The 25,264-nt window shown below is 46.1% G+C and overlaps 1 protein-coding gene across 1 annotated transcript; it reads right to left on the bottom strand.

Annotated features, from left to right (window-relative positions):
* Positions 1-1,660: 1,660 nt before the first annotated feature.
* LOC103215471 (tumor necrosis factor receptor superfamily member 10D) lies at positions 1,661-24,997 on the bottom strand. The gene is given in 9 exon segments (XM_073017997.1): positions 1,661-4,278; positions 4,280-4,300; positions 8,578-8,760; positions 9,181-9,212; positions 9,787-10,052; positions 11,075-11,186; positions 11,908-12,021; positions 15,377-15,479; positions 24,737-24,997. Coding segments are annotated over 9 exon segments (1,209 nt in total). The 5' UTR covers positions 24,797-24,997; the 3' UTR covers positions 1,661-3,960.
* Between the last annotated feature and the right edge of the window lie 267 nt (positions 24,998-25,264).

Genomic DNA, 25,264 nt, shown 5'->3' on the forward strand with positions numbered 1-25,264 from the left:
CAAGACTCTGTCTCAAAAAACAAAACAAAACAAAACAAACAAAAACAAAACACCAAACTGTGCTCTGACCACCTGGGGCACATGTCCTCAAAACCTGCTGGGGCTATGTCAAGGGCATGCATCCTCAACCTTGACAAAATAAACTTTCTAAATTAACTGAAATCTGTCTCAGATTTTCACGGTTTGTGTAAGTCTGCCTTTCTTTGTGGTCCAGGACACAAAGCCCTCCTGTGCAAATAACTCAAAATCTTCCCACACTCAGCTATCATCAGACACCTGCAAGTTGGCTCACTGCAACCTTGGCTGATCAGTACTGCACAAAGCCCTCTTCAACAGTCGTCATAAACACTAGCCTATAAAATCTCCAGCAAGCCTTTGTCACTTTGCAGTCAGCTCCTCTTCTGCTGGCTTACCCATTGCGTCCTTGCTATACATTTTCCTACTTTCTCTAATAAATCTGCTTTTTTTTTTTACTTTTTTTTTTTTTAATGGAGTTTTGCTCGCGTCACCCAGGTTGGAGTGCAATGGTGTGATCTCAGATCACTGCAACCTCCCCTTCCGGGTTCAAGCAATTCTCCTGTCTCAGCCTCCCAAGTAGCTGGGATTACAGGCATGCGCCACCACTCCTGGCTAATTTTTATGTCTTTTGGTAGAGACAGGGTTTCACTATGTTGGCCAGGCTGGTCCTCAACTCCTGACCTTGGGTAATCCACCCAACTTGCCCTCCCAAAGTGCTTGGATTGCAGGTGTGAGCCACCGTGCCTGGTCATAAATCTGCTTTTCTTTACCTACAACCGTCTTGGTAAAATCTTTACCTCTGCACCACTGGGCCAGATACTGGTCTCTCCCCTGTGATATTTATTTACTGCTGGGTGGGATAAAGGGAAGAAGAGAGAGAATGGATGAGGAGGAAAAGCAGGGTTGGTCCAGAGAGGAGGAGGACGGGGCTGGAAGAATGTGGAGGATGGAAACGGTAGCTCCCAGCCACCAAGGGGCAAAAGCTGGGCCACAATTGCCCCTTTCTGTTTTCTAACCTGACCGAAATTTCACCACCCACATCCTTTTTAGATGTAAAAGATGCAGTCCCATGGAGGAAGGGCAGAGCCAGGAGGCAGTGGAGCTGTGGGCTCAGAGCTCAGGCGTCACCTCGCCTGAGAAAGATGTTCTAGCTGAGAGGGCCTGGGCAGTGCAGGAGGGAAGCAGGGGGTAGCCTGGAGGAGTCCCACTTACCCTCAGGGAAAGGAAGATAGCATGGCACACCTGGGCCTCCTGGGAGCTGTGGGCAAGAGAGAGAGAGCGAGAGAGCGAGAGAGAGAGAGAGAGAGAGAGAGAGGCAAGGGGAGTGGGAAATGGGTCTCCCAGGTGCCTGCAGGGCTGAGCAACCTGGGTCCACTGATGGGGATACAGGTAAGGGCTGGTGTCCCTCTCCCCAGAGGGAGGGGCAGACACGAGAGAAACAGGGAGAAGGTGCATGTGAATTCCAGTGCCCAAGAACCCGGCCCTTTAAAATCCAGGGAGTCATAGGCAGGAACCTCCCCCGACACACCAAAGGCAGAGAGGGGACAAGTAAGGAGTCCCAGCAGGAAGGAAGCCCTGGCCTCCTGTCACTCAGAGCTGTGTCACAGGAGGAGGGGAGGATGGAAATAAACGAACACCACACCTCTTTTTCTATGAGGTTTCACATTTATTTTGATCATAAACATATAAGCATTTCGTACATAACCAGGTGTTATATGTTATTTGGCCTGGGTATAAAGCAAAACCTAAACAAACCAACCAACACCAAAAAACCCCAACAATTTCATGTTCTCAGGAAGCTTACTTTAAAGGAATAAGCTTAAACACTGATAAGGTTGATAGGCCAGATACATCTTCAAGGAAGGCCTCTAAGGAAGGGACAAGGGAGCTGGGTCCAGACTGGCTCCCTCTGAGCTTTGAGGCTGAGTGTCCTGCACCGAAGGCCCAGCAAAGGCAAAGACCAGGAGGCAGCAGCACCCTGTGCCTTCCAGAAGTGCAGGGAACAACGCGTGGGACGCCAGATGGAAGTGGGAGAGGATGGAAGTGCGTAGACCAGAAAGGCCACCCCCTCCTAAAACTCCACAGACACAACACTCTGAATGTGCGATCTTCAGGCAATTCTAACTTTGTCCCAGCCAAACCAGTCCCGGAACAAAACACACAATGCCTTGAGATGGAAAAGACTGAAAGCCCTAGAATGACTACATCTGTAATTTATCCTACCACGACTGGACTACTGTAGAGAAGGGTTTGCTGGAAAGAGGCTACAATGATTACTGAGGTTCTTAAATAAAATAATGGAACGTGACACAAGGACAAATGTGTCACCCATTTTGGGTTTCATTGTCGTAGTGTTTAAGAATTGATATTTCTGAGATGAGTCAGATGCTTACAGAGAAGCCAAGCGACTCAAATAGGGAATCTGTACCCTGAAATGCAGCTCAGGGACTTGGGGTCACAGACCACCAGGGAGAGAGGCCCATCCACTCCTGAGTCAGCAAACATTTCACACCATTCCCAAGCACCATCCACTCCTCCCTCCTGATGCCATGGCAGATCCCGGGGCAGATAAACACCTGCTCTGCCCTGAGTCCAAAGGAAGCCCAAGATTCACTAATATTCAACTGTAATGGCGCTTGAAAGAGAAGCTCTTCACAGTCTCAGATCTAACTTAATTCTCACTGTCCTCATCTGCTGTGGACACGTAGGAAGATGCAGTCCCATGACGGTCCCAGCAGGACAAACCAGACACATGGCTTCCCAAAGATACCACGCTCTTCAAAATCCTGGGCATATGTAAACATCGATTTATAAATAAATATAAATAAATATTTATTTATAAATAAATATGGCTATATACCTCTAAAATCAAGTAAGACAGGCTGGCCCCCTGAGAAGTTGCCAGTCATCAAACCCTCGTCCAGTCTCAGGGCGTAGGAGGGAGAACTGGAACACAGTCAGTGCCTCCCACGGGGGGGAGGATTTCTCCCTCCGTCACTAGTTATATTTCCAGTGATTTTTCACTGCTGATTTGTATCCAGGCAACCTATGTAACTAACCTAAAAAGTACATTTTCTAAAGTTCATCCATGCTTACATCATTACACAAAAGTCGGAAAATAGAAAGATGTACATCATACAGTAATAAGCAATACAAATGTTTCTCTAATTAAGGTGGGGGTAAGCCCCAATAATCCCATGTTAAAGCTCAAAACTCTAAGTCGAACCCTCATAAATCCATATGCTCATGACTTAGCATAGGACTATGTCCTGATAATCTCATCATTAACTCAAAAATATCCTAAACTGAAAATACAGCTAATAACTAGATAGATAATCCCATTCTAAAGTGAAAAAACTGTAAGATAAACCATTGTGGCTATGCGGCATCTATAGTTAGATGTCATTAAATGCACATACCAGTAGAGATCGAGCTTGCAATATAAGAAATTTAAAAAAGGACTTGTCGCATGATGAAGAACTGGAAAGAATGACATCCTAAAACTACTTTTTTTCTTTGTAAATTGAGACGGAGTTTCACTGTGTTGACCAGGCTGGTCTCAAACTCCTAAACTCAAGTGATCCACCAGCCTCAGCCTCCCAAAGTGGTGGGATTACAGGCATGAGCCACCGCACTTGGATGAAAACGACCCGTAATTCACAATCGTATAACTCTATGCCGCCAAGAGTCTTATACAAATTTCCCCAGTTTCCTTATCACACGCAGTATTTCATAAAAATTACTTCAAGTGCATTGACAAAGTTCTAGGACCTTTGGTAAGCTGCACCATATTGGATAGCAGAGTTAGTTGAGGCATGGTTCAAGTACTGGACTGTCTCTTCCAGGCTGCCTCCCCTTCTAGAAGAAAAGGTAAACGAGGAAAGCTCTGGTTTCCTGAAGAGATTCTTTCACAGGGACGACGTAGCAAAGCCTGCGTCTTCTTCATAAAAGAGCTTCTCGGAGTCCACCACATGGTACTGAATTGTTTCCTTTGCATGTCCTTCCTCCAGTGTTGCCGAGGCATTCAGCAAGGTGTTGACTGAGAAGAGAGAAGAGATTTAGGGTCTCGATGCTCCAAGGACAATCAGCACAGGATTGACATGGGACCCCCTGCTTCCAGCAGTGAATGCTCCAGAAGAGCCCTCTCGCTGTAGGGACAGCAGGTAGGACACTGTCCCTATTCCCTGTCTCAAGGCACAAAACACTCTCACTGGGGTCAGCGTCATTCACTGGAACCAGCAGCCTCCTCCTCTGACACCCACCCTTCAGCTTCTGCCTGTTCCTGTAACACACAGTGGGGAATGCTCTGGTCAGAGTCAGGAGTCCTGCAGTCCAGTACTGACCCCGACCACCAGCCAGCAAGAGACCTGCAGCGCTTCCCATCTCGGGTCTCCATGGAGATGGAGACAAACCTCTGGTCCTGCATAGCTCTTGGGCTCTGTGTGCTGGTGACTCATTGAGACATACGTGGCATGCAGTAAATGCTCACTTTGTAAGTGTTCTGTCCAGCTTTGACTACTGTATATGCCTGGGTAATTATCCCCTGATCAAGACATAGAACATTGCCACCACCCCAGAAAGTCCCCTTCTGCCCCATCTAATCAACTCCCACCCACCCTCACAGGAAACGATCACTTCCTTACACAATTCTCACCGGCAGAAGAGTATATATGAGAGTACCCAGGAAAACCTAACAAAATGATTTATTCCAAGACTGTAAATGACCTTTGACCATTAATACTGTACCACATCAACAGTGTAATTAAATAAAACAGCAGTCTCCATGGACGCTGGAGAGGCATTTGGTAAAATTAAACACCAATTCTCATCTTTTTCAGAACCTTTTAGAATAGTAGGTTGCGTTCTTGATTATGAGAATTTCTATATGAAACCAAAAGTGAACGCCATTCCTCAGGGTGACACTTTGGAGGTCTTCTCCAGAAATCAAATCAGGACCCAAACACCTGCTTTCCCTAAGCACAGCTGAACACGGTTCTGAAAGGTCTGGCCTAGGCAACAAGATGGAAAATTAAAATGAGGTAAGACTTTTGGAAGACGGCAGACATGATAATCATTATTTTCAATGTCATTTAAAATCCCTAAGAATGAAACTACAATACTGAAATAGAAATGTATGTTTGGAGGAAAGTTAAAAACATAGCAGATGCAATAAATTAGCAAACAGAATTACAAGGCTATCCAACTCATGCTGGATACGAGATACTAAACAGCCATAAGCAACAGGAATAATTGATTTGAAAAGGAATACAAATCACAACTCAGTTACAATAAAATACTTGACACCAAATGTTATCTCCTTTGATAAGGAAATACTGAATACTTATTTATTTATAAATTTATAAATAAATATTATGCTGAATATTATTATACTGAATAAATATACTGAATCCAGAAATACTGAATATTTTATATTCACTATTTATATATAAGTTTATGTACATATATATAGATTTTATATATAAATATATATAATAAATTATATATAATATATAATATACATAATAAAAATATATATAATTTATTTGTATATAAATTTATTAGTTTATATAATTATTTATTATATAAATTCATATATTTATATATTTATATAAATATTTATATAATTTATATAAATTCATATATAAATATATATAATTATATATAATATAAATTCATATATTTATATATAGATATGCATTTATTTATATATAAATACTAAATATTTATAAAATATATGTAAATATTTATATTTATATTTATAAAATATTCAGTATTTCTAGATTAATTTTTAATTTTAAAGCGAATTGACAAAAATGCCGAGTTTTTTCAGGAGGGAAGGATGGAGGAAATCTTTTAATTGTGAATTTTATCTGGGTAAAATAATACATTTTGAAAAAGTATGGAAGAGGTGTTTGCTCTTTTGGATATTAAAAAACATTAGAAAGTTCCCATTGGAACATGCCTCACCATGGTAAGAGCCATCTATGACAAACCCACAGCCAACATCATACTGAATGGGCAAAAGCTGGAAGCATTCCCCTTGAGAACTGGAGCAAGACAAGGATGCTCACGCTCACCACTCCCATTCAACATAGTACTGGAAGTCCTAGCCGGAGCACTCAGGCAAGAGAAAGAAGGAAAAGGCATCCAGATATGAAATGAAGAAGTCAAAACTCTTCATGGACGATATGATTCTATACCTTGAAAACCCTGAAGACTCCACTAAAAGCCTCCTGGAACTAATAAACAGCTTCAGCAAAATTTCAGGATACAAAATCAATGTATAAAAATCAGTAGCGCAGGGCACCGTGGCTCACACCTGTAATCCCAGCACTTTGGGAGGCAAGGCAAGTGGATCACGATGTCAGGAGTTCAAAACCAGCATGACCAACATGGTGAAACCCTGTCTTTACTAAAGAATACAAAAATTAGCCAGGTGTAGCCGGGTGCAGTGGCTCACACCTGTAATCCCAGCACTTTGGGAGGCCAAGGCGGGCGGATCAGAAGGTCAGGAGATTGAGACCATCCTGGTTAACACAGTGAAACTGCATCTCTACTAAAAATATAAAAAATTAGCTGGGCGTGGCGTCCCAGCTGCTCCGGAGGCTGAGGCAGGAGAATGGCGTGAACCTGGGAGGCGGAGCTTGCAGTGAGCTGAGATCATGCCACTGCACTCCAGCCTGGGTGACAGCGAGTCTCCATCTCAAAAAAAAAAAAAAAAAAAAAAAAAAGAAAACAAATCATTCTACCAAAAGACACCATTATCCATAATAGCAGTGACGTGGAATCAACCTAGGTTCCCATCAACAGTGGACTGAATGAAGAAAATGTGGTATATACACCATGGGAGACTACACAGCCATAAAAAAGAATGAAATCATATTGTTTACAGCCACATGGATGAAGCTGGAGGCCATCATCCTACGTGATTTAACGTAGGAACGTAAAACCAAATACTGCATGTTCTCACTCATAAGTGGGAGCTAAACATCAGGTACTTACGAACATAAAGTCGGCAACAATAGACACTGGCGACTACCAGGGCGGGGAGGGAGGGAGAGGAGGAAGGGTTGAAAAACTAACTGTTGGATACTACGCCCACAACCTGGATAAAATCATTCATACCCCGAATTTCAGCATCAAACAATATAACCAGGTAAGAAACTTGCATATGCACCTCCTGAATCAAAATAAATTTGAAAAAGGAAAAAGAAAAAATGAAAACAAGTTTCCTTTGACAGTGTATTATATGTAACATAATCCCTGTAATGTAAACAAAATGTACATGTGCTTGTATGAATATACGTGGCATATGCATAAAGATTTCCACAAAGAATCACAAGATATTCTCTGTTGCATTTACCTGAATTAAGAAGGGCTGGGGCTGGAGGAAGTGTTGGGGAACTACCACTAAGACTGAGAACCTTCCTGTAGTGTGGCAGACCTGTGGCTCTGCATTTACCACTTTCAAAAAATGTGCAACGCGGTCAGGTGCAGTGGCTTATGCCTGTAATCCCACCACTTTGGGAGGCCAAGGTGAGAGGATGACTTGAGGCCAGGAGTTTGAGACCAGCCTGGGCAACATAGCAAGATCAGATCTCTACAAATTACAAAACAAAGGTGCAATGCGGTTCAGCAGCATGGAGTAATTGTTGACATTTTTTGTTTGTTTTCTTCCCTTTTTATACTTCATTAAAAAAAAACATGCGGTGTAGTTATAGGAAAGGAAGAAAATGGGTGGAAAGTGATCCTTGTCCAGATGAGTATTTGACAAGTGGTCAAAGAGGAACCAAAAGCAGTAAACAACAGGAGAACCACTTCTTCAACAGGCGAGGAGGAAAGAGACAATGACTCAGAATAATTCAGAGTTCCTCCCTTCACACAGCATTGCAAAAGAAATGGCACCTACATTCCACTGGTGAATGCTACAAACCAAATCGTTCTTTAAAAGTCCGTAAGAAATTAGATAGGATCATCTTATCTTGAAGGAAAGAACTTTCGAAGCTTAAAAAAAAGAGATTTGACACCTACTCAATGTCATATCAAAACTGGTGAATCCAAGTGAATAACTGGATGTGTGTGTTTGTGTAATACAAGAGCACTTCTACGCATTGACTCAGAAATCCTACTTCCTCACAGAAGCCTCCTTACATACTTGATCAGAAATCTGGACAAAGATTTACTATGAAGTATGTGCAGTGTAGTGAGAATTTTGAAGTACATTTAAAACTTCTGCTGTTTCAAGCAGGGGCTCCCTGAGTTCTGTTAGGAGCACACGATGGAGACTGTGCAGCCTTAGTCAGTTATCAATGAACCCTGTGACACCCACTGTATGCCTGTGGAGATCCAGACTCTGGGGACAAGGAATAAGAAGCAGATGTCCTGCAGACTGGCACAGTCACCACCTCAGTGCAGCTGCTCCATCCCCTGCAGTCCCCTGTCTCCCAAAGGCTTCATGTCCCCTTGGGCCAGGAGAACGGAGGCACTGCCATCTCCCACTGTCCTCAAAGTCCTGTGCAGGCAGCAGGCCAGGCATGGCACAGTCCCTCCTCTACTCACCAGCAGACGCTGTGGCTCCTCCGGTGACTGTACAGTTAGATCTGTTGGCTCTGCCGGCTCCTGACTTTTGATTTCCTGCTCAGAGACCTGGGTGGGATGCAAGAATCTAGTACTCAGGGTCTCGTTGCGGGCATTGTCCTCCGTCCCAGGAACTCGTGAAGGACGTGAACACCAGAAAAAGACCTTGGGAAGGCAAACGGCCCACTCAGGTCCACACCCAGGGCTCAGCTTCAAGGTCCCCAGTTGGCAGCTGGACCTGCCATCCCCAATCCCTCCCAATGAGGTCACCCCAGGCGGCTGAGGCTCAGCACATCCAGGACCCACTGCAGAGGTGGGTCAGGTGGTCACCCCATCCCCACGGGGCCAGCTGTGGAGTGATGGTGTCACCCAGGCTGCACGAAGGATGGGGCTGCAGCATGGCCCGCCAGTCTGTGTGCTGCTCAAAATGGCCATGTGTCCCCCACAGTCAGCCCAGATACCCCAGGCCTCGTCAGAGTCAGGGCAGCTATGAGGACAAGGAATTGTGCCCACCCGGGCTCGCCAGTGGATGGGAAGCAGTTCCTGAACCCATGAAGCCCCCAGTTTCTGGAGAAACCAACTCACTCTCTGCACACGTTCGGGGCCTCCTCCACCACCTGGAAGAGAAGGAGTCTCCTTAGCAGGCAGGGAGGGGCCCACACAGCACCTCCCTCCCAGAGGACAGCGGGGCGCAGGGGTAGGCTGGGGGCAGGGACACTGGACAAGGAGCCCTGGGGTGGGGACAGGAATAGGGCCTTGCAATTCGGGGACACCCTGAGGAAGGGGGATGAGAAGGGGAACTAGAGTAAAAACCAACACGTGGAAAATCTCCGTGTTCTGCTCTTACCAAAGCTGAATAAATCCCACAACCACTTCTCATCCTGACCCTTGTCACCCAGTTGAGGAGCCGACTGCCCCCTGCCTGGCTGGGCCTGAAGGTGGGAGGAACTGACTTTGCCCTCCTAGACTTGGCTGAGAGATGAGGGGACCCCCAGCCCCGAGAGAGGCGATGAGACCAGGGTCCTGGGGGATACACGGGATGTGGGGATGGGGCGATCACAAGGCGGAAGATCGAACCAGGCTGGAGACACTTGGACCAGGGGCAGGGATGGGGATTACTGTCTGTAGGAACAGAGTGGGAGGGGGCAGGGCAGACAGTGTCCAGCGCCCCCACCCTCAGCCAGCACCTACCTGAGCAGATGCTTTTCAGGTAAGAAATGAGTTCCTTCTTAAATAAAATTCAAAAAGCCGCAAACACCATGATGAAGGCCCCTGCAGGGATGCAGATGTGTGCAGAGATGGGTCGGACGTAACCGGAAGAGGCAGGAGTCCCCAGGCTAGTGGTCACTGTCTCCTCCGCCGCTTCGGTTTTCTCCGTGGAACTGGCAGCTGATGCACTGCAGTTGATGTCACTCCAGGGCGTACAATCATTGACCATGACCATCCCTCTGGGACACCTGGGTACACACAGGGAGGGAGACGGGGACTCCTGATGGAAAGCTGGCCAGGTGAGATGAAAGAGGAGCCACCCTCCCTGCCCAATGTCCTTGAGAAGACGTCAGAGGGGGACAGGTTCCTCGTGTCTGCAGGGGGTCCCCCTATGCTCCCTTCTTGAGGCTGGGGAAGGGTCTGAGCATGCGCACTTCAGCCCCTCAGCCTCCCTGCTCTGGGGTCAGAGCTGCAGCTCCAGGACACGGAGCTTCCCTGGGCTGCAGTGGAGGCTGCCTTAGGAGGAGCCACACTCTAGGGGAAGATCACAAGCCCCTGTGGCCACAAGCTGAGCCCCCTCCTCCAGTTAACCCACAGTACGAGTGAGCCCTCACCCCACCCTGTCTGCTGCTGGTTCCTCCCAATCACAGCAAACAGTGGAGGGCCAGAGAAGACAAGTTGCTCTTTGCCCCTAAAACCCAAATAGGAAAAAGAAGGACTTATTGAGAAGTCAGGGGCCAGGAGTGAGGCCGGCGGGGTGGGCTCGGGTCCTCATGGGAACTTAAGGGAGCTCCACCCACAGCCTTATTATGATTTTTGTGAGCTACAGGCACTTTTTCCTTCATGGGTTCCCGCCTGCATAAAAAATATGAAACATTACATTTCTTAAACCAATTTGGAATAAGGACAAATACAAGCCACACTGGATCAAGTGTTTCTTCTGATTTCAAAGGAAATCTCATTTCCTAGATTCCCTGAAAAGGTTCAAGGGACCTAGAAAGTCACCTCCTGTGCCCAGTGAACAATTCAGCCTGGCCAAAGGGACTCGTGCTGGGGAGGGAGGGATGGGTAGGAGCTGCTGCAGGGGGTAGGGGTGGGACAGGCAGATGGACCAGGAGGGGCCACTGCAGGCTCAAGAGACCCCAGAGGCTCAGGGATGCCTCATGGGGCTGGAGGCTCCATGGGGTAAGCGGAGAGATAGGGGTACCAGGTGACTCAGATCTTCTCAGGTTCCTGACAGCTGTCGGGAGCCCCTTGGCTGCTGTCTCACCCTGTGCTGCACTTTCGACACATCTCGGTGGAATTGCCATTGCGGAAACTTCCTGCTTTGCACTGACACACTGTGTTGCTGGTCGTGGTGCAGGGACTCATCTTTTCTTCATCTGATGACAGAGCACAAGGTTTTGGGAATGTGTTTCCCTGATGTTTCTCTTGACCCTTCCTCACCACCCCAACCCCCTCCCCCTCAGCTCAGCTCAATTCAGTTCGCCAAGGAGTTCTGAGGGCCGGTTTCCGCGCCAGCATACTCAGGGCTCACACAGGACACCCACCCTGTACATAAGGACCAATACAAAAGGTCCGTGATTCATTATTTACTACATCAGATTAGGGAAAAAGCACCATTTAGATGACATGGTCAGTAGCAAAGGAGGCACAGGGTATCATCTGAGAGACTCTGCAAGGAGAGGAGCCCTTGGGTGACTTCCCAAAAAACCAGCCTGCTGGGGAGGTGGTAGAGGCCTGAGAACCTGAAGGCTGAGCAAGCCCGAGCACCTGCCAGGAACACAAAGCCCAGAGAAGAGAGCCTGGCCACAGAGCACACCCGTGCCAACCCTAAAACTCAGCCCCATCCACTAAGCCAGGACTTCTCTGTGCTGTAATGATGCCCCCAGCTCCTTGTAGCCAATAGTTTAGAAGATTTCCCAGCCAGGTGGCATGCATCATAGAAAATATTTCTTTCTATTTTTGTTTAATCAACCAAAGTCATAATCATGAAACAGGGTGATGAAGACCAAGTTGGGCTGGAACTTGGTTCCCTGACTCATGTCGGCTACAACTCCCACCTCATTCCTGCACTCCACCTCTGGACGAGAGGTTCTGTACCTGATTTACAAACTGCACATCCGATGCAAGAAGGCAAATTGTTGGAAGCATTGGTGTAATCCACACCCTTTATGCATGCGTTACAGGCTCCAGTAGGTTCTGATCTATGATATCCTGGGAAGGGAGAGAAAAGCCAATGAATGGGTCACCGCAGAATTCCCAGAGGCTGAGAGTGGTGGGGAAACTTCTCTTTTGGCCCTCAGTGGAATCCAGAGAGAGAAATCCACTCTTGTCATCAATTCTGCATCTATTACATACCTTTGACTGGCACTACTGACAGAAATATAATACAAACCACATAAGAAATTTAAATTCTATGAGAACCATATTAAAGTGGTAAAAAGAACGAGGTCAAATTAATTTTAACAATCTATTTTTAACCTAAAATATCCAGAACACTACATTTCAATATGTAATCAATACAAATCTTTGAAATATTTTACTTTTGTGTTTTTGTTGTTCTTGTGCTGTTGTTGTTGTTTGGAGACGGATTTTGGAGATGGAATTTCACTCTTGTTGCACAGGCCGGACTGCAGTGGCACGATCTCAGCTCACTACAACCTCCACCTCCCAGGTTCAAGCGATTCTCCTGCCTCAGCCTCCCGAGTAGATGGGATTACAGACACCCACCACCACGTCCGGCTGATTTTTTGTAGTTTTAGTAGAGACAGTGTTTCACCATATTGGCCAGGCTGGTCTCAAACTCCTGACCTCAGGTGATCCACCCGCCTGGGCCTCCCAAAGTGCTGAGATCACAGGCATGAGCCTCCACACCACACCACACTCAGGCTTTTTTTTTTTTTAACAATAAAATAAAATAACAAAATAAAATCCAACCTCGTCTACATGTGACCTGCCCATGCTGGTCCACCTGACCTGCTTGCTGTCCACTCACTATGGTGGCCCTGTCTTTGCTCAGTATCCCCCAGCCCCGGCACCCTGCGGCTCTCATTCCCGGGGAGGCTGCTCAGGAGCACTATTTCTGGCTCTCTGCACAACTATCCCTGTCCAACTTTGGATACTGGCCCAAATCACCATCCTCGAGAGGCCCCACCAACCTCGTCTCGGTCTCACTCATCACCTGATTATTCTTCATGGTTCCTATCAGGAATTTCTGACTGTTATTTTGATCTGTGTATCTTAACACTATCCCAGAGAAAAGGTTCCATGAGGGCAGAGCCTCTTATAATTATCCCCATTAGCATGGTGCCTGACTGACAGAAATCATCCAACGTATCCCTATGGAATAAAGAACCAGAACGTGCAGGAGACAGAAGTCTGGAAGGACATAGAGATAAGGGCATGATAAGCTAAGATATCAGTCTTAGATTGTGCCTTCAGGCTAGCACTACAGACCCAGGATCCTGACCCAACTCCACAGATTCAGCTTCCAGGTCTGCCCTAGTGCCACGTCAGTCCCCATGAACTCAGGCTCCAGGTCCTTGCCTGTGGACCCAAGGATGAGGCCCATCACAGCACCTGGCTGATATCTGCAGACCCAAGTACAAGGCCTATTCCAGTGCCAGTTCAGCCCCCATGGAGCCAGGCCTCAGGTCACCTCTCTGGATACAGGCTCTGACCACCCTTGAAACACGCCACATGGCCTGTCGAGAATCTGTGAACAGGCCGACTGGTGAAGGGAGTTCCCTGACAAAGCCAGTCTGTAGATACTGCAGTTAATCACAGATTCATCAAAGTGCACATTCGAACACATTGCCACAGGCTCCTGAGCAATCAGGGAACTGTGAGGGCATCAAAGAAACAAAATGAAGCACAAGTAACCAACCTGAAACAGACAGACATTTACAACAGCCTGACAAAGAATTGAAAATACTCACCTTAAAGAAGCTCAGTCAGCTACTAGAGAATACAGATGGACAACTAAGTCATGTCAGAAAACAATACATTATCAAAATGAGTAGTTTAATATATAGACAGCATAAAAAAGAACCAAGTAGAAATTCTAAAATTAAACAACACAATATCTGAACTAAAAAATTCCACAGAGAATGTCAACAGCAGAGTTGATTAATCAGAAGAATCAGTGAGCTTGAAAACAGAGCATCTGAAATTACTAAATCACAAGAAGAAAAAGAAAATAAAGAATGAAAAAGAGGGAAGAAAGCCAACAGTACCAATGGTTACCATGAGGCAAAATAATACATGCATTATGGTGGTCCAAGGAGCATCAGAGAAAGAGAAAGGAACAGAAAGTGTAATTAAAGAAATAACTAAAGAAAATGTCCCAAATCTGGATGGGAATGGACATCCACATTCATGAAGCCCAAAAAATCCCAAACAGATTAAATATGAAGAGATCATCATCAAGACACATCACCACAGCATCTAGTGGATCCACATGTACAGTGCAAATTGAAGTTTTAAGGATTGCTTTTTAGCTATACTGTTGCACAAGAAGGATAAGCCTCCATTTGCTTTCTCTATGCCTTCTGTTAATCAGAAAAGGCCTGCTTCTCATTGTCAATGGTAAGTTTTACCCTGCTGTAAATAACCAAAGAAGCAGAGGCTGAGTTAGAAATGCTTCAGCAAAAAAAAAAACAAAAAAAAAAGGGGGGGGGCCAAAGGGGCCTTTGCTTCTGTTTCAGTAGATTTAGTAACGTAGGGGTGAGGGTATGTTTCTGTTTTTGCAGGAGATGAACAAACCATGTGGGTGCCCTCAAGATGTGTAAGACCATGGAATGGGAGACTAGAGGGATCCATGGATCCCAACCATGGACCAGGTTCCCCTAGTATGAACCATGCTGAGAAACTGCTGGAGCGCCAGGGTTTTACCTTTTGTTGGGATTCAGAGGTACAACAGATGCTTAACGGACCAATGCTTTCACAAAATGGGGAAAGGACAGCCTCTTCAATAAATGGTGTTGAGAAAATAAGTTATTGACATGCAGAAGAATGAAATAACACCCTTATCTCACATCAGATGTAAAAATTAACTCAAAATGGACTAAAGATTAAACATAAGGCCTGATACTGTAAAACAGGGGAAAAATCTTCAGGACGTTGATCTGCACAATGATTTCTTGGCTATGACCCCAAAAGCACAGGCAACAAAAGCAAAAATAGATGAGATTACGTTAGACTAAAAAGATTCTGCACAACAGAGGAAACAATGAACAGAGTGAAGAGACAACCTTTTACTGATGTATTATCATTTTCATTATTTTTTCTACATGTTTTTGATCTGTGGTGTTTGCAACCATGAATGCAGAACCTGCAGATGAGGAGGGCGAAGAGGGCTTATCCCAGGGCTCTGTATCCGTACAGCTGAAAATTGCTGAGTAGATTTTTAAGTGTTCTTACCACAAATACATGATAAGTATGTGAATTAGCTTGATTTAGCCATTCCACAATGTGTACATATTTCAAAACATCATGGTGTACACCATAAATATATACAATGTTTATCTGTCAATTAAAAATAAACTGATTTTTAAAAATAAAAGTGCACCTGCTGAACACTTCTCCTCGAGGCTGCGCCTCTGTTGCTGTGAGGCCACTGGCGGCGGGGGAACTTCATCCTGCCGGGAGATGGTGGCAGAGTCAACTTGGACCTGTGGGGACAAGGCAGAGATGGGCGTGAGTGGTTTCCAGACCTTACCTCTCCCAGGCTCCGTCTCATATTCCCTTCACCCCAAGTGACAAAACCCATTAGAGCTTGGACTTCTTTCCAGCTCCAAACTTTCATTCTTTTGCATCCATGTTTGTCCCTTGGCCTGTTAGGGCAGCTATTTTCTATAAAGAAAAACACCTCTGTATCCTTTTCTCATATTATAACATAAAATAGCTTTACCCCAGGAAATGTGAGCAGAAGAGTTATTTTTATTTTTTATTTTTTTGATAGAGTCTTGCTATGTGGCCCAGACTAGAATGCAGTGGCTAGTCACAGGTGTGATCGTGGTCCACTACAGCCTGGAACTTCTGGCCTTAAGTGGTCCTCCTGCCTCAGTCTCCCAAGTAATGTGGATAACAGGAACACACCACTGTGGTTGGCAAGAAAAGATTTTATAAGAATACAAAAGGCCGGGCGCAGTTGCTCATGCCTATAATCCCAGCACTTTGGGAGGCCGAGGGGAGCGGATCATGAGGTCAGGATATCGAGACCATCCTGGCTAACACAGTGAAATCCCGTCTCTACTAAAAACACAAAAAATTAGCCAGGCATGGTGGTGGGCGCCTATAGTCCCAGCTACTTAGGAGGCTGAGGCAGGAGAATGGTGTGAACCCGGGAGGCAGAGCTTGCAGTAAGCCGAGATTACGCCACTGCACCTGGGCAACAAAGCGAGACTCCACCTCAAAAAAAAAAAAAAAAAAAAAAGAATACAAAAAACAGATGAACCCTTCAAGCAGAAATAGCATCTAATATATTTAGTTTGATCAAGTGTTTAATTTACTAGTGGGTGAATTCTGTCTCTCTTTCTCTCTCTCTCTCACACACACACACAAACACACACATAAAGATACACAGTTTTACAAATGAGGGTTATAATATAACCTTAAAGAAAGTCAGGATATAGCATCCAACATTAAGTAATTTCTGCATTACAAAGGACTTTGACAAGCTGTTCCCACTAAATATCAAAGAGTAACACGAAAAGATGAAACAGCAATTCAGGGATTCTGGCCATGATCTGTGTGTTATAAATGACAACGAGAAGACAACTGGAGAATCAGAACAGAGTCTGCTTATTAGATAGTGGTAACGTGTTGATGTTAATTTCCTTGCTTGTAGAAAGTACACAATAAATAATTCAATAATAGCTTTCATCATGCCAACAGCTATTTTTCAATTTTTTGTGTATAGTTTTTGTAACTTTTAAGTTGGGAGTGTTTTAAAGTACAAAATTAATTTAATTGTAAACTTACATTTAATTAAATTTAATATAATCTTGCTCCTGAGCAAAAACAAAGTGGTTACAACAAAAGCTACTTATGTTGGGCTCTGTTCAACTGCCTGGATCTAAACGAGACAAAATGTAGCTTTCTTCCACATTAAAGCCTGTCTAGTAGTTGGTGACGGTGAAGCTAACGCATGTTTCCCAAATCCTTCCTTCTCGGGCTACGGTCCCTCTAGGTTCAGGCGATGCCTCTGTCTCCTTTCTCTGCTCTCACACTCTTACTCCATTTGAAGACCAACTTTGCATTTTGTCAATTCTTTTTTTTTTTTTTTTTTTTTTTGAAGACGGGGTCTCTCTCTGTCATCCAGGTTGGAGTGCAGTGGCGTAATCTCTGCTCACTACAGCCTCTGCCTCCCGAGCTCAGGTGGTCCTTCGACCGCAGTCCCCAGGTGACAGGGACCACAGACAGGAGTGTGCCCCAACGCCTGGCGAATATTTGTGTATTTTGTACAGCTGGGGTTTCACCACGTTGCGCAGGCTGGTCCAACTCCTGAGCTCAAGCGTTCTGCCTGCCTGGGCCTCCCAAAGTACTGGGATTATAGGCGCAAGCCACCACACACGGTCCGTTTTGTCAGTTCTTTTTGTGGTCAGTATTCTATTTCCTTGATTTATGTTCCTCCTTGTTACTTTGTTTGGTTTAAATTTATGCTTGTATTTTATAATTGATTAATGCAGATCTTCAGGCCATACATTTCACATTTTTTTCTTTTTTTGACAGCTTTAATGAGACACAATTCACATAATTAGTAATTATGATGATTCATATAATTCACCCATTTAACGTCTACATTTCAGTAGTTTTTAATATACTCACAGCTATGCAATCATCGCTATAATCAACCTTAGAATATTTTTATCACTCCACAAAGGAACTGCATACCCTTTGGTAGTAACTCCCCATCTCCCCAACCCCCAATTCTTTAACAGAAACATTGAAAGCTTTATTATTTCACCCTGAGCACTGTTAGCAATTTCCAATCAGATTTGATGTTATATTGTTGTTATTATTTATTTTGAAATATTTTACCTTCCCTTTTGAATTCTTCTCTGAACCACAGATTTTTTTAGAAATGTGCTGTTCAATAACCAAATTTTAGAATTCTCTATGGATACTGTTACTGATTTCCAGTTTCATTTCATTAAGTGTAGAGATCATATCGTGTGTTTTATAGCCCAGAACCCGGTCTATCTTGGTGAAAGTATCATGAGCATAGAAAGGAATGAGTGTTCAGTGGATGTCCCACTCCTGCTCTTTAAATGTCAGTTAAATCAAGGTGGTTCACAGTGTGCAGGTCGCTTGCCACTTTACTGGCGTTTTCATCTGATCGTGCTACCAAGTGCAGAGAAACAGCCGATTTAATCTCTTTTTAATTCTGTTTTTGCATCATGTGTTTTGAAGCTCTGTTACTAGGCATATACAATTTGTGATTATTATTACACTCCTTGAAGAATTAACCTTTTTAACTACAAAGGTCCCTTTTGATCTCCCTTAATATTCTGTGTCCTAAAATTGTTACAGTAGGTAGCTAGTCAGGTATGAGCAGGGCAGAAGAGGGCTCCCCGCTTCTGACACCAGCAGTGTTGGGTGACCATCAGGTGGTTGATAACTGTATCTCTAAAGTAATAACTGGTTAAAGCTGATGCCAGTGAAGGGCAGTCTCCTAATACATAGAAAACACCTGAAACTGATCAGCAGCTTCCCAATGAGATTTCAGGAATGGGGAGAAGTAAGGCAAGATTCTGTAAGCATGCCAACCTATAAAACCCCGACTCGGGGGGCCAGCTGTGCGCTTAGTTGCTCAAGTCACCTGCTCGGCCATCTTCCAAGTTGTACTTTCCTTCTTTTCTTTCTGTTTCTTCATTTCCTTCCTGTTCTAAAGCTTTTTAATGAATTTCCACTCCTGCTCTGAAACTTGCCTCCGTCTGTCCTTCTGCCTTATGTCCCTCAGTCCAATTCTTTCCTCTCAGGAGGCGAAGAGCTGAAGGTGCTGTGGACTGGTACAGATTCGCTGCCTTCAACGTAGGGTAACTCGGATCTCGTCCACCGCTAACAAAATCAACTTCATCTGATACTGAGATAGCCACGGCAGTTTTCTTGGCCTTACGCTCTGCATGGTGTATCTTTTTCCACCTATTTGCTTTCAACAGACAGCATCTGTGTCTTCCTTTTAAGTCCCATCTCGTATAGACAAGTTATAGCTAAGTCTTATTTTTTTCAGCCCTTCAAACCCTTTCTACCTTTGAACTGTAGTACCCAGTGGATTTACAGTTAGTGCAATAATTGATATCGAAATAGACCTGTAAGTTTACCATTTAAACCATGATTGTCTAGTCTAATGTTTTTACTCCTTTTTCCCCTGCACATTTTAATGTTAATTACCTTTTAGAATTCCATTTTAATTGGGTACTGACTTTTTATGCAACGTATTTCCATGATCTATGTGCAAGTGCTATAGGGAATACAGTATACACTCAAGTGTTCATATTCTATTGAAGGTTTTTTAAAAATAGATTTATTGAGGTATAATGGATATGAAACAAAGTGTACATTTTTGAAGCATGTAGTTTGGTAGACTGAGATGTATGTATACACTGTGGAACTACCGCCACAATAAGACGACACGTCTACCGTCCTGCAGTGTTTCTTCATATTTCAATGTAATCCTCTCTTCCGCTTTGCTCCTATGTCCCCAGCAATGCTTCTTCTGCTTTTTGTCACAATACATTGGTTGCATTTTAATATGATGAGGAATCAAATGGTATGCATTCTGCTTGGGTTCCTTCACACGACATGATTTTCTGTGTGTGTGTGGTTTTTTGGTTTTTTGTTTTTGTTTTATTTTGGTTTTTGTTTTTTCTGAGACAGCATTTTGCTATGTTTCCTGGGCTGGTCTTGAATTCCTGGGCTCAAATGATCCAACCACCTTGGCAGGACTACAGATGTGAGCCATCACACCTGCCCACCACCCTGGCCCATTGACTATTATTAATTAAAGGCTATTGAAAAACAGTAGCTGCAAGAAGATCATTTTGACCTCTTTTGGGTTTCCTAAAAGCAGGAGATGAAAGTCCCCAGGGAAACATAGGACAATCTCCTTATTCTTAAGGATGAGAAGTGGGAGCCCAAGAGAATACTCTGCAGACCTTGTTAGAATAGAACCACTCATCTTTTTAGCCTCCACACATTTACTTGCTTCTTCACAAGTTACTTGGTCTAATTCAGTATATAACTGACTCTCATTGCTTCTTCTGTGCCAGGTAAAACTTGCATTAAATAAATGTGTGTGTTGACCGGGCATGGTGGCTCATGCCTGTAATCCCAGCACTTTGAGAGGCCAAGGCGGGTGCATCACCTGAGCTCGAGTTCGAGACCAGCCTGGCCAACACAGTAAAACCGCATCTCTACTAAAAATACAAACATTACCTGGGCTTGAGGAAGGGCACCTGTAATCCCAGCTACTCAGGAGGCTGAAGCAGGAGAATGGCTTGAATCTGGGAGGCAGAGGTTGCAGTGATCTGAGATTGCACCACTGCACTCCAGCATGGGCGACAGAGCAAGACTGCATCTCAAAAAGAAAGTAGTATGTGCTTTCCTCCTGTGTACCTGTCTTATGTCAACTGAATTCTCAGACTCAGCCAAAATAAAAATCCTGTCAAGGGGAGCTTAGCTTCCCTCCATGACTCTCAATGGTGACAGTAACCAGACATCATCCTCCAGGCCAAAAATACCATATCCTATGGCCTTGCACCAGCACGGCCTCCCTCCAGCACAGCCTCTCTGGAGGAGGGGGAGGCAAAGGTGGTGAGATCTCATGTCTCTATCATGCTACCTCCTATTAGTTATATGATTCCTGGTGTCACCTCACCCACCACACCGTGGGCTCCAGGGAACAGGATTCACATGGGGTTCGTCTGTCCTCCCTGGCTCCAGCAGACTCCAAAGACAATAAAGGGTTCACTGTCTATTTCCTGGGTGAATCACTTTCCCCCCAAGCCCATGAGGTGAACGCAGTGGCGGCCTTGGCTCACCACCTAAGGACAGGCTCCAGGCTGTGGCACAGAGAGGGGACCCCAAAGAGCCGTGTGGACTCTGCTGAGGACCCACAGGAGCTCCCAGAGGCCAAGTGCAGGACAGAGATCAGAGAAGCAGCTGCTCAGAGAACTCTAGCCCTGCAGAGGCCCAAATATGGCTGCCATTATACACAAGGTGAGGCCAAAACTGCTGGAGACATTGCTCCTGAATCTCATTTTGCCACTTGCAAGACAGGGAAAACGATCCACCCTCATCTCCCCGGGTTGTTAGGAAAATCCACTACCTGAAGATGTACAGTTGCTGGCTGGGAGCAGGACACCAGCTGCCCAACAGCACAGGCTGAGGGCATGGCACTGTCCCCACTGTCCCCATCCCCAACCTGGAAGTTAGAGCCTCGCTGCCCTGCCACTCCCGGATACAGGACAGAGGACCGGAACCAGGACCGTGGCCTCTCAGTAGGGGCTGAATGAGCAGCCCTCTGCAGCCACCTGGATGGAGACCTTTCCTGCTCTCTCTTCGAACTCCAACCCAGGCCGGGCACCCACCAGAAGGACAACTGGAAGCGTGGGAGGTAAACCAGGCTGTGGCCCTGCAGTGCCATCGCTATCCTCACTTGAGGTCTAGCTCCTCTGTTCCTCGATGGCCCCTCCGCATGGCGCTCCACTCCAGTCTTCAAAAGCTTCCGTCCTAAGCTCAGGGAGCCGGTACTGAGGTGCAGGTAGGAGCAGGTGCAGCCTCTGCTGGGTGGAGGACATATGCCCTGGGGATCCAGAGTACTGAGTGACTGACACCAGCCCTGAGGATGTGATTTGTCCTCCCACACCTGCTAACACAGCCCTCTGAGGTTTACACAGGGCTGCTGAAGATCTTTATCTCCTCTTCACTTTACTGGCAGGAGCTGGGGCCTCACCAGTGTCACAGAGCTGGAGGGGAAGCACAGCAGGGCCCAGGTGATCCCAGTCTCCAATCTCAGGAGTCCTTGAGAGCCTCAGAGTCTGAGATTCTGAGCTGTTGGAACTTGTCACTTCCTCCTTTGATGAAGAGAGGGATGGCGTGGAAGGACCTGACACAGAGATTGGACCAGCCCAACATTAACAGAGCCAGGACCTCAGGTCAGGAACTGAGCTCAGCTCCAGGCTCATCTGATGTCCTCCTGACAGCCTGAGGATGGAGACCTTATCTCCAGTCAGAGGCATGGCAGCTGGCAGGGACTGGCCCCAGCTGACCACGGTTTTCCAAGTGCACAGCTGGGAATTTGGTCTTCCCTGCTGCCCTCCCCTGCTGTCTCATCTGGATCCCCCGATCATCTACTCCCAGTACCAAAAACTCCTGTATCCTTGAAAATTCCTAACACCATGAAGGAGTGAAAATGCTAACAATGTGATGAATCACGTTTTACCTCCTAGACTAGCAACGAATGAAAGCTAAGTGTAGCAAGGGTGTAGGGGCACAGGCACATTTGTGGACTAGGTGTGACCGTAAGCTGGGTTCAGTGGTTTTTTGGAGGAAAATTCGTGAACATTTAAAGAAACTTCTGAAGTGATTTATCCCGCAGAAGGAGTAGTAGAATTCAACTTGTAAGGAATTGTCCAATAAGCTGGTGCACATGGATATGTGGACACATGATACATACAAGGGTATTTAGTATAATGCTGTTGGAATTAGCAAAGGCAAAGTCAGGATGGGATCTAACCAACTTCCCCTAGGCAGCAACAGTGAATTAACCTGTGGCTTACCCATGCAGTAAAATACAATACCCTTGTTTACAGGAAGATCAATCTGAATGTACTGCCATAAAACATCTAATGTGATCTGTGTTAGCTTCAAAATTTTAAAAAGCGATTGTGCATTGAAATGCATTTAATAAGGCAAGACCGATGGAGGGATCAAAGGCTCCTTTGGGATGTATAGAGTTCACATTCCCAAAACTGTGAGATTCATGTTGCTGGCCTTATCTACACTGGTCATCCACACGTTCTCTCTTCAGGGCCACTGTCCTGACACAGCCATTCTTCTAGCTGCTTCAGGTAGGTCCACTCACTATAAACTATTGTAGAAGTCAGCTGTGTTATTTTTGAGAGGTGAAAATGTTACCACTTTTTGAATTTAGTATGAATTTGTTGAAAGAAAACATGCAAACTCTCATGGTTCCTATAACCTTGTTTTGTCCTCCCTCTTTTTGGGTATTATAGAAGGAGCCTTAGCTCTCTTGGGAGAAATTTCAATCACTCTGAGAAAGTCCTGGCAGTCTGCACATTTTATTTATAATATGTTCTTACTGCGCACCCCACCACCAATCTCAGTTTCCAAAGCCAACTCATAACAAGAACTTTACACCTTTCATGCTGAAGGAAGGGGCCAGCCTGTGATCCTGCCCGTGGGATGCAGAGGGGACACACGGGTGACAGTGGAAGACACTGACTGCAAGCACCTTGGTTAACCGCTTCCTGCCACTCTCAGGGCAGAGGAAGTGAAAGTTGCAAAAAAAGCATTGGACAGCTTTTTCCCTGGCTGTTTGTTAAACCGATCTCCAAGGAACACGTTTAACAATGTAAACATAGAGTTACCTTTTTTTTTTTTTTTGGACAGAGTCTTGCGCTGTCGCCCAGGCTGGAGTGTATTGGTGCAATCTCGGCTCACTGCAACCTCTGCCTCCCGGGTTCAAGCAATTCTCCTGCCTAAGCCTCCCGAGTAGCTGGAACCACAGGTGCACGCCGCCATGCCCGGCTAGTGTGTGTGTTTGTGTGTGTGTGTGTGTGATGGAGTCTCGCTCTTGTCCTCCCGGCAAATTTGTGTGTGAGAGAGAGAGAGTGAGTGTGTGGGTGTGTGTGTGTGTGTGACGGAGTCTCGCTCTTGTCCTCCCGGCAAATTTGTGTCAGAGAGAGACAGAGAGAGAGTGTGTGTGTGTGTGTGTGTGTGTGACGGAGTCTCGCTCTTGTCCTCCCGGCTAATTTGTGTGAGTGAGTGTGTGTGTGTGTATGTGTGTGAGATAGAGTCGCGCTGTTGTCCTGGCTAATTTGTGTGAGAGTGTGTTTGTGTGTGTGTGTATGTGTGAGATGGAGTCTCGCTCTTGTCCTCCCGGCTAATTTGTGTGAGTGAGTGTGTGTGAGAGAGATAGAGTCTCGCTTTTGTCTTCCTGGCTAATTTGTGTGAGTGAGTGAGTGTGTGTGTGTGTGTGTGTGACGGAGTCTCTCTTTTCTCCCCCATGCTGGAGTGCGATGGCGCGATCTCGGCTCACTGCAACCTTCGCTTCCCGGGGTCAAGCGATTCTCCTGCCTGTCGCTTCCCAGGTTCAAGCGATTCTCCTGCTTCAGCCTCCTGAGTAACTGGGATTACAAGCTGCTGCCACCACGTCCGGCTAATTTTTGTATTTTTAGTAAACAGGGGGTTTCACCATGTTAGCCAGGCGGGTCTCCAACTCCTGACCTCAGGTGATCTGCCCGCCTCGGTCTCCCAAAGTGCTGGGATTCCAGGCGTGAGCCACTGCGCCTGGCCTGGGTTAACGTTATTAACAAACTAACTAACTAACTAACTAACGAAAGAGGCAACCGCGCTGTGGCTTCCTGAGATTCATTCCGGAGTTTCCATCTTGACTCCCTCCCTCCGTTGATTCTGGAACTTACTCCAGGACAGCTCAGTGTGGTCCTCGCCTCACGGGACAGCCAGGGGGAGCGCGCGATCTGCTCCCTCGCGGCCGGGTCGCTCCTGCCCAGCCAGAGGACCCCAATCTTCCCGACTCCGACGACTGGGTAGTCCTGCCCCGGCACGCCCTGCCGCAGGCGACCCGGGCATAGCGTCCCCGCCGTGTCCCCCTCTCTCTCTGCCCACTCCTGGCGCCAGGTGCGCTCTTCCCCAGCCAGGGACGGCGGCGGGTACTCACCAGCAGCGGAATCACGACGATGACGAAAACAAACCTAAGGGTCTTGCGGCCAGCAGCCATGGTGTGGTTCCCGACGCCGTCCTGGCTCCTGGAGAGCGCCCTGTTCGAGCGCTCGAGGCGGTCGGGGCGCTCTGTCCGCAAAGTCCTATGAGAAGGGAGGTGGGTGGAGGCTTTTCGTCCCCCTGAAGTTTGGGTAAAAAGCGCCAAAATCAATCAGAAACCGTCCAGAAATCGTCCCCGTAGCCCGTCTGCCTGGAAAAGTTTCCGCAGCTACACTGACAGAATTGGCGCGCGCGCCTCCGCTTTTATACCCCGGAGGAAAAGGCGTGGTCACTTGTTCTCCCTTCCCGCAGTCACTTCCAGGCACTCAGAAAAGGGGCACGGCCTCCCCAAGTACCACGGGGAGGGCCCAGGTTGTGTGCGTGGGTGCGTGGACAGAGAGGAACTACTTCTTGCCGGCAGTGGTGACCCAGGCCTGTGGTTTGATTCCGAGTCCTGTCCAGGCTGTGGCAAGCAGAAGGGGTAGAA

Source organism: Chlorocebus sabaeus, chromosome 8 (assembly GCF_047675955.1).
Source record: "Chlorocebus sabaeus isolate Y175 chromosome 8, mChlSab1.0.hap1, whole genome shotgun sequence".
Classification (NCBI taxonomy): domain Eukaryota; kingdom Metazoa; phylum Chordata; class Mammalia; order Primates; family Cercopithecidae; genus Chlorocebus; species Chlorocebus sabaeus.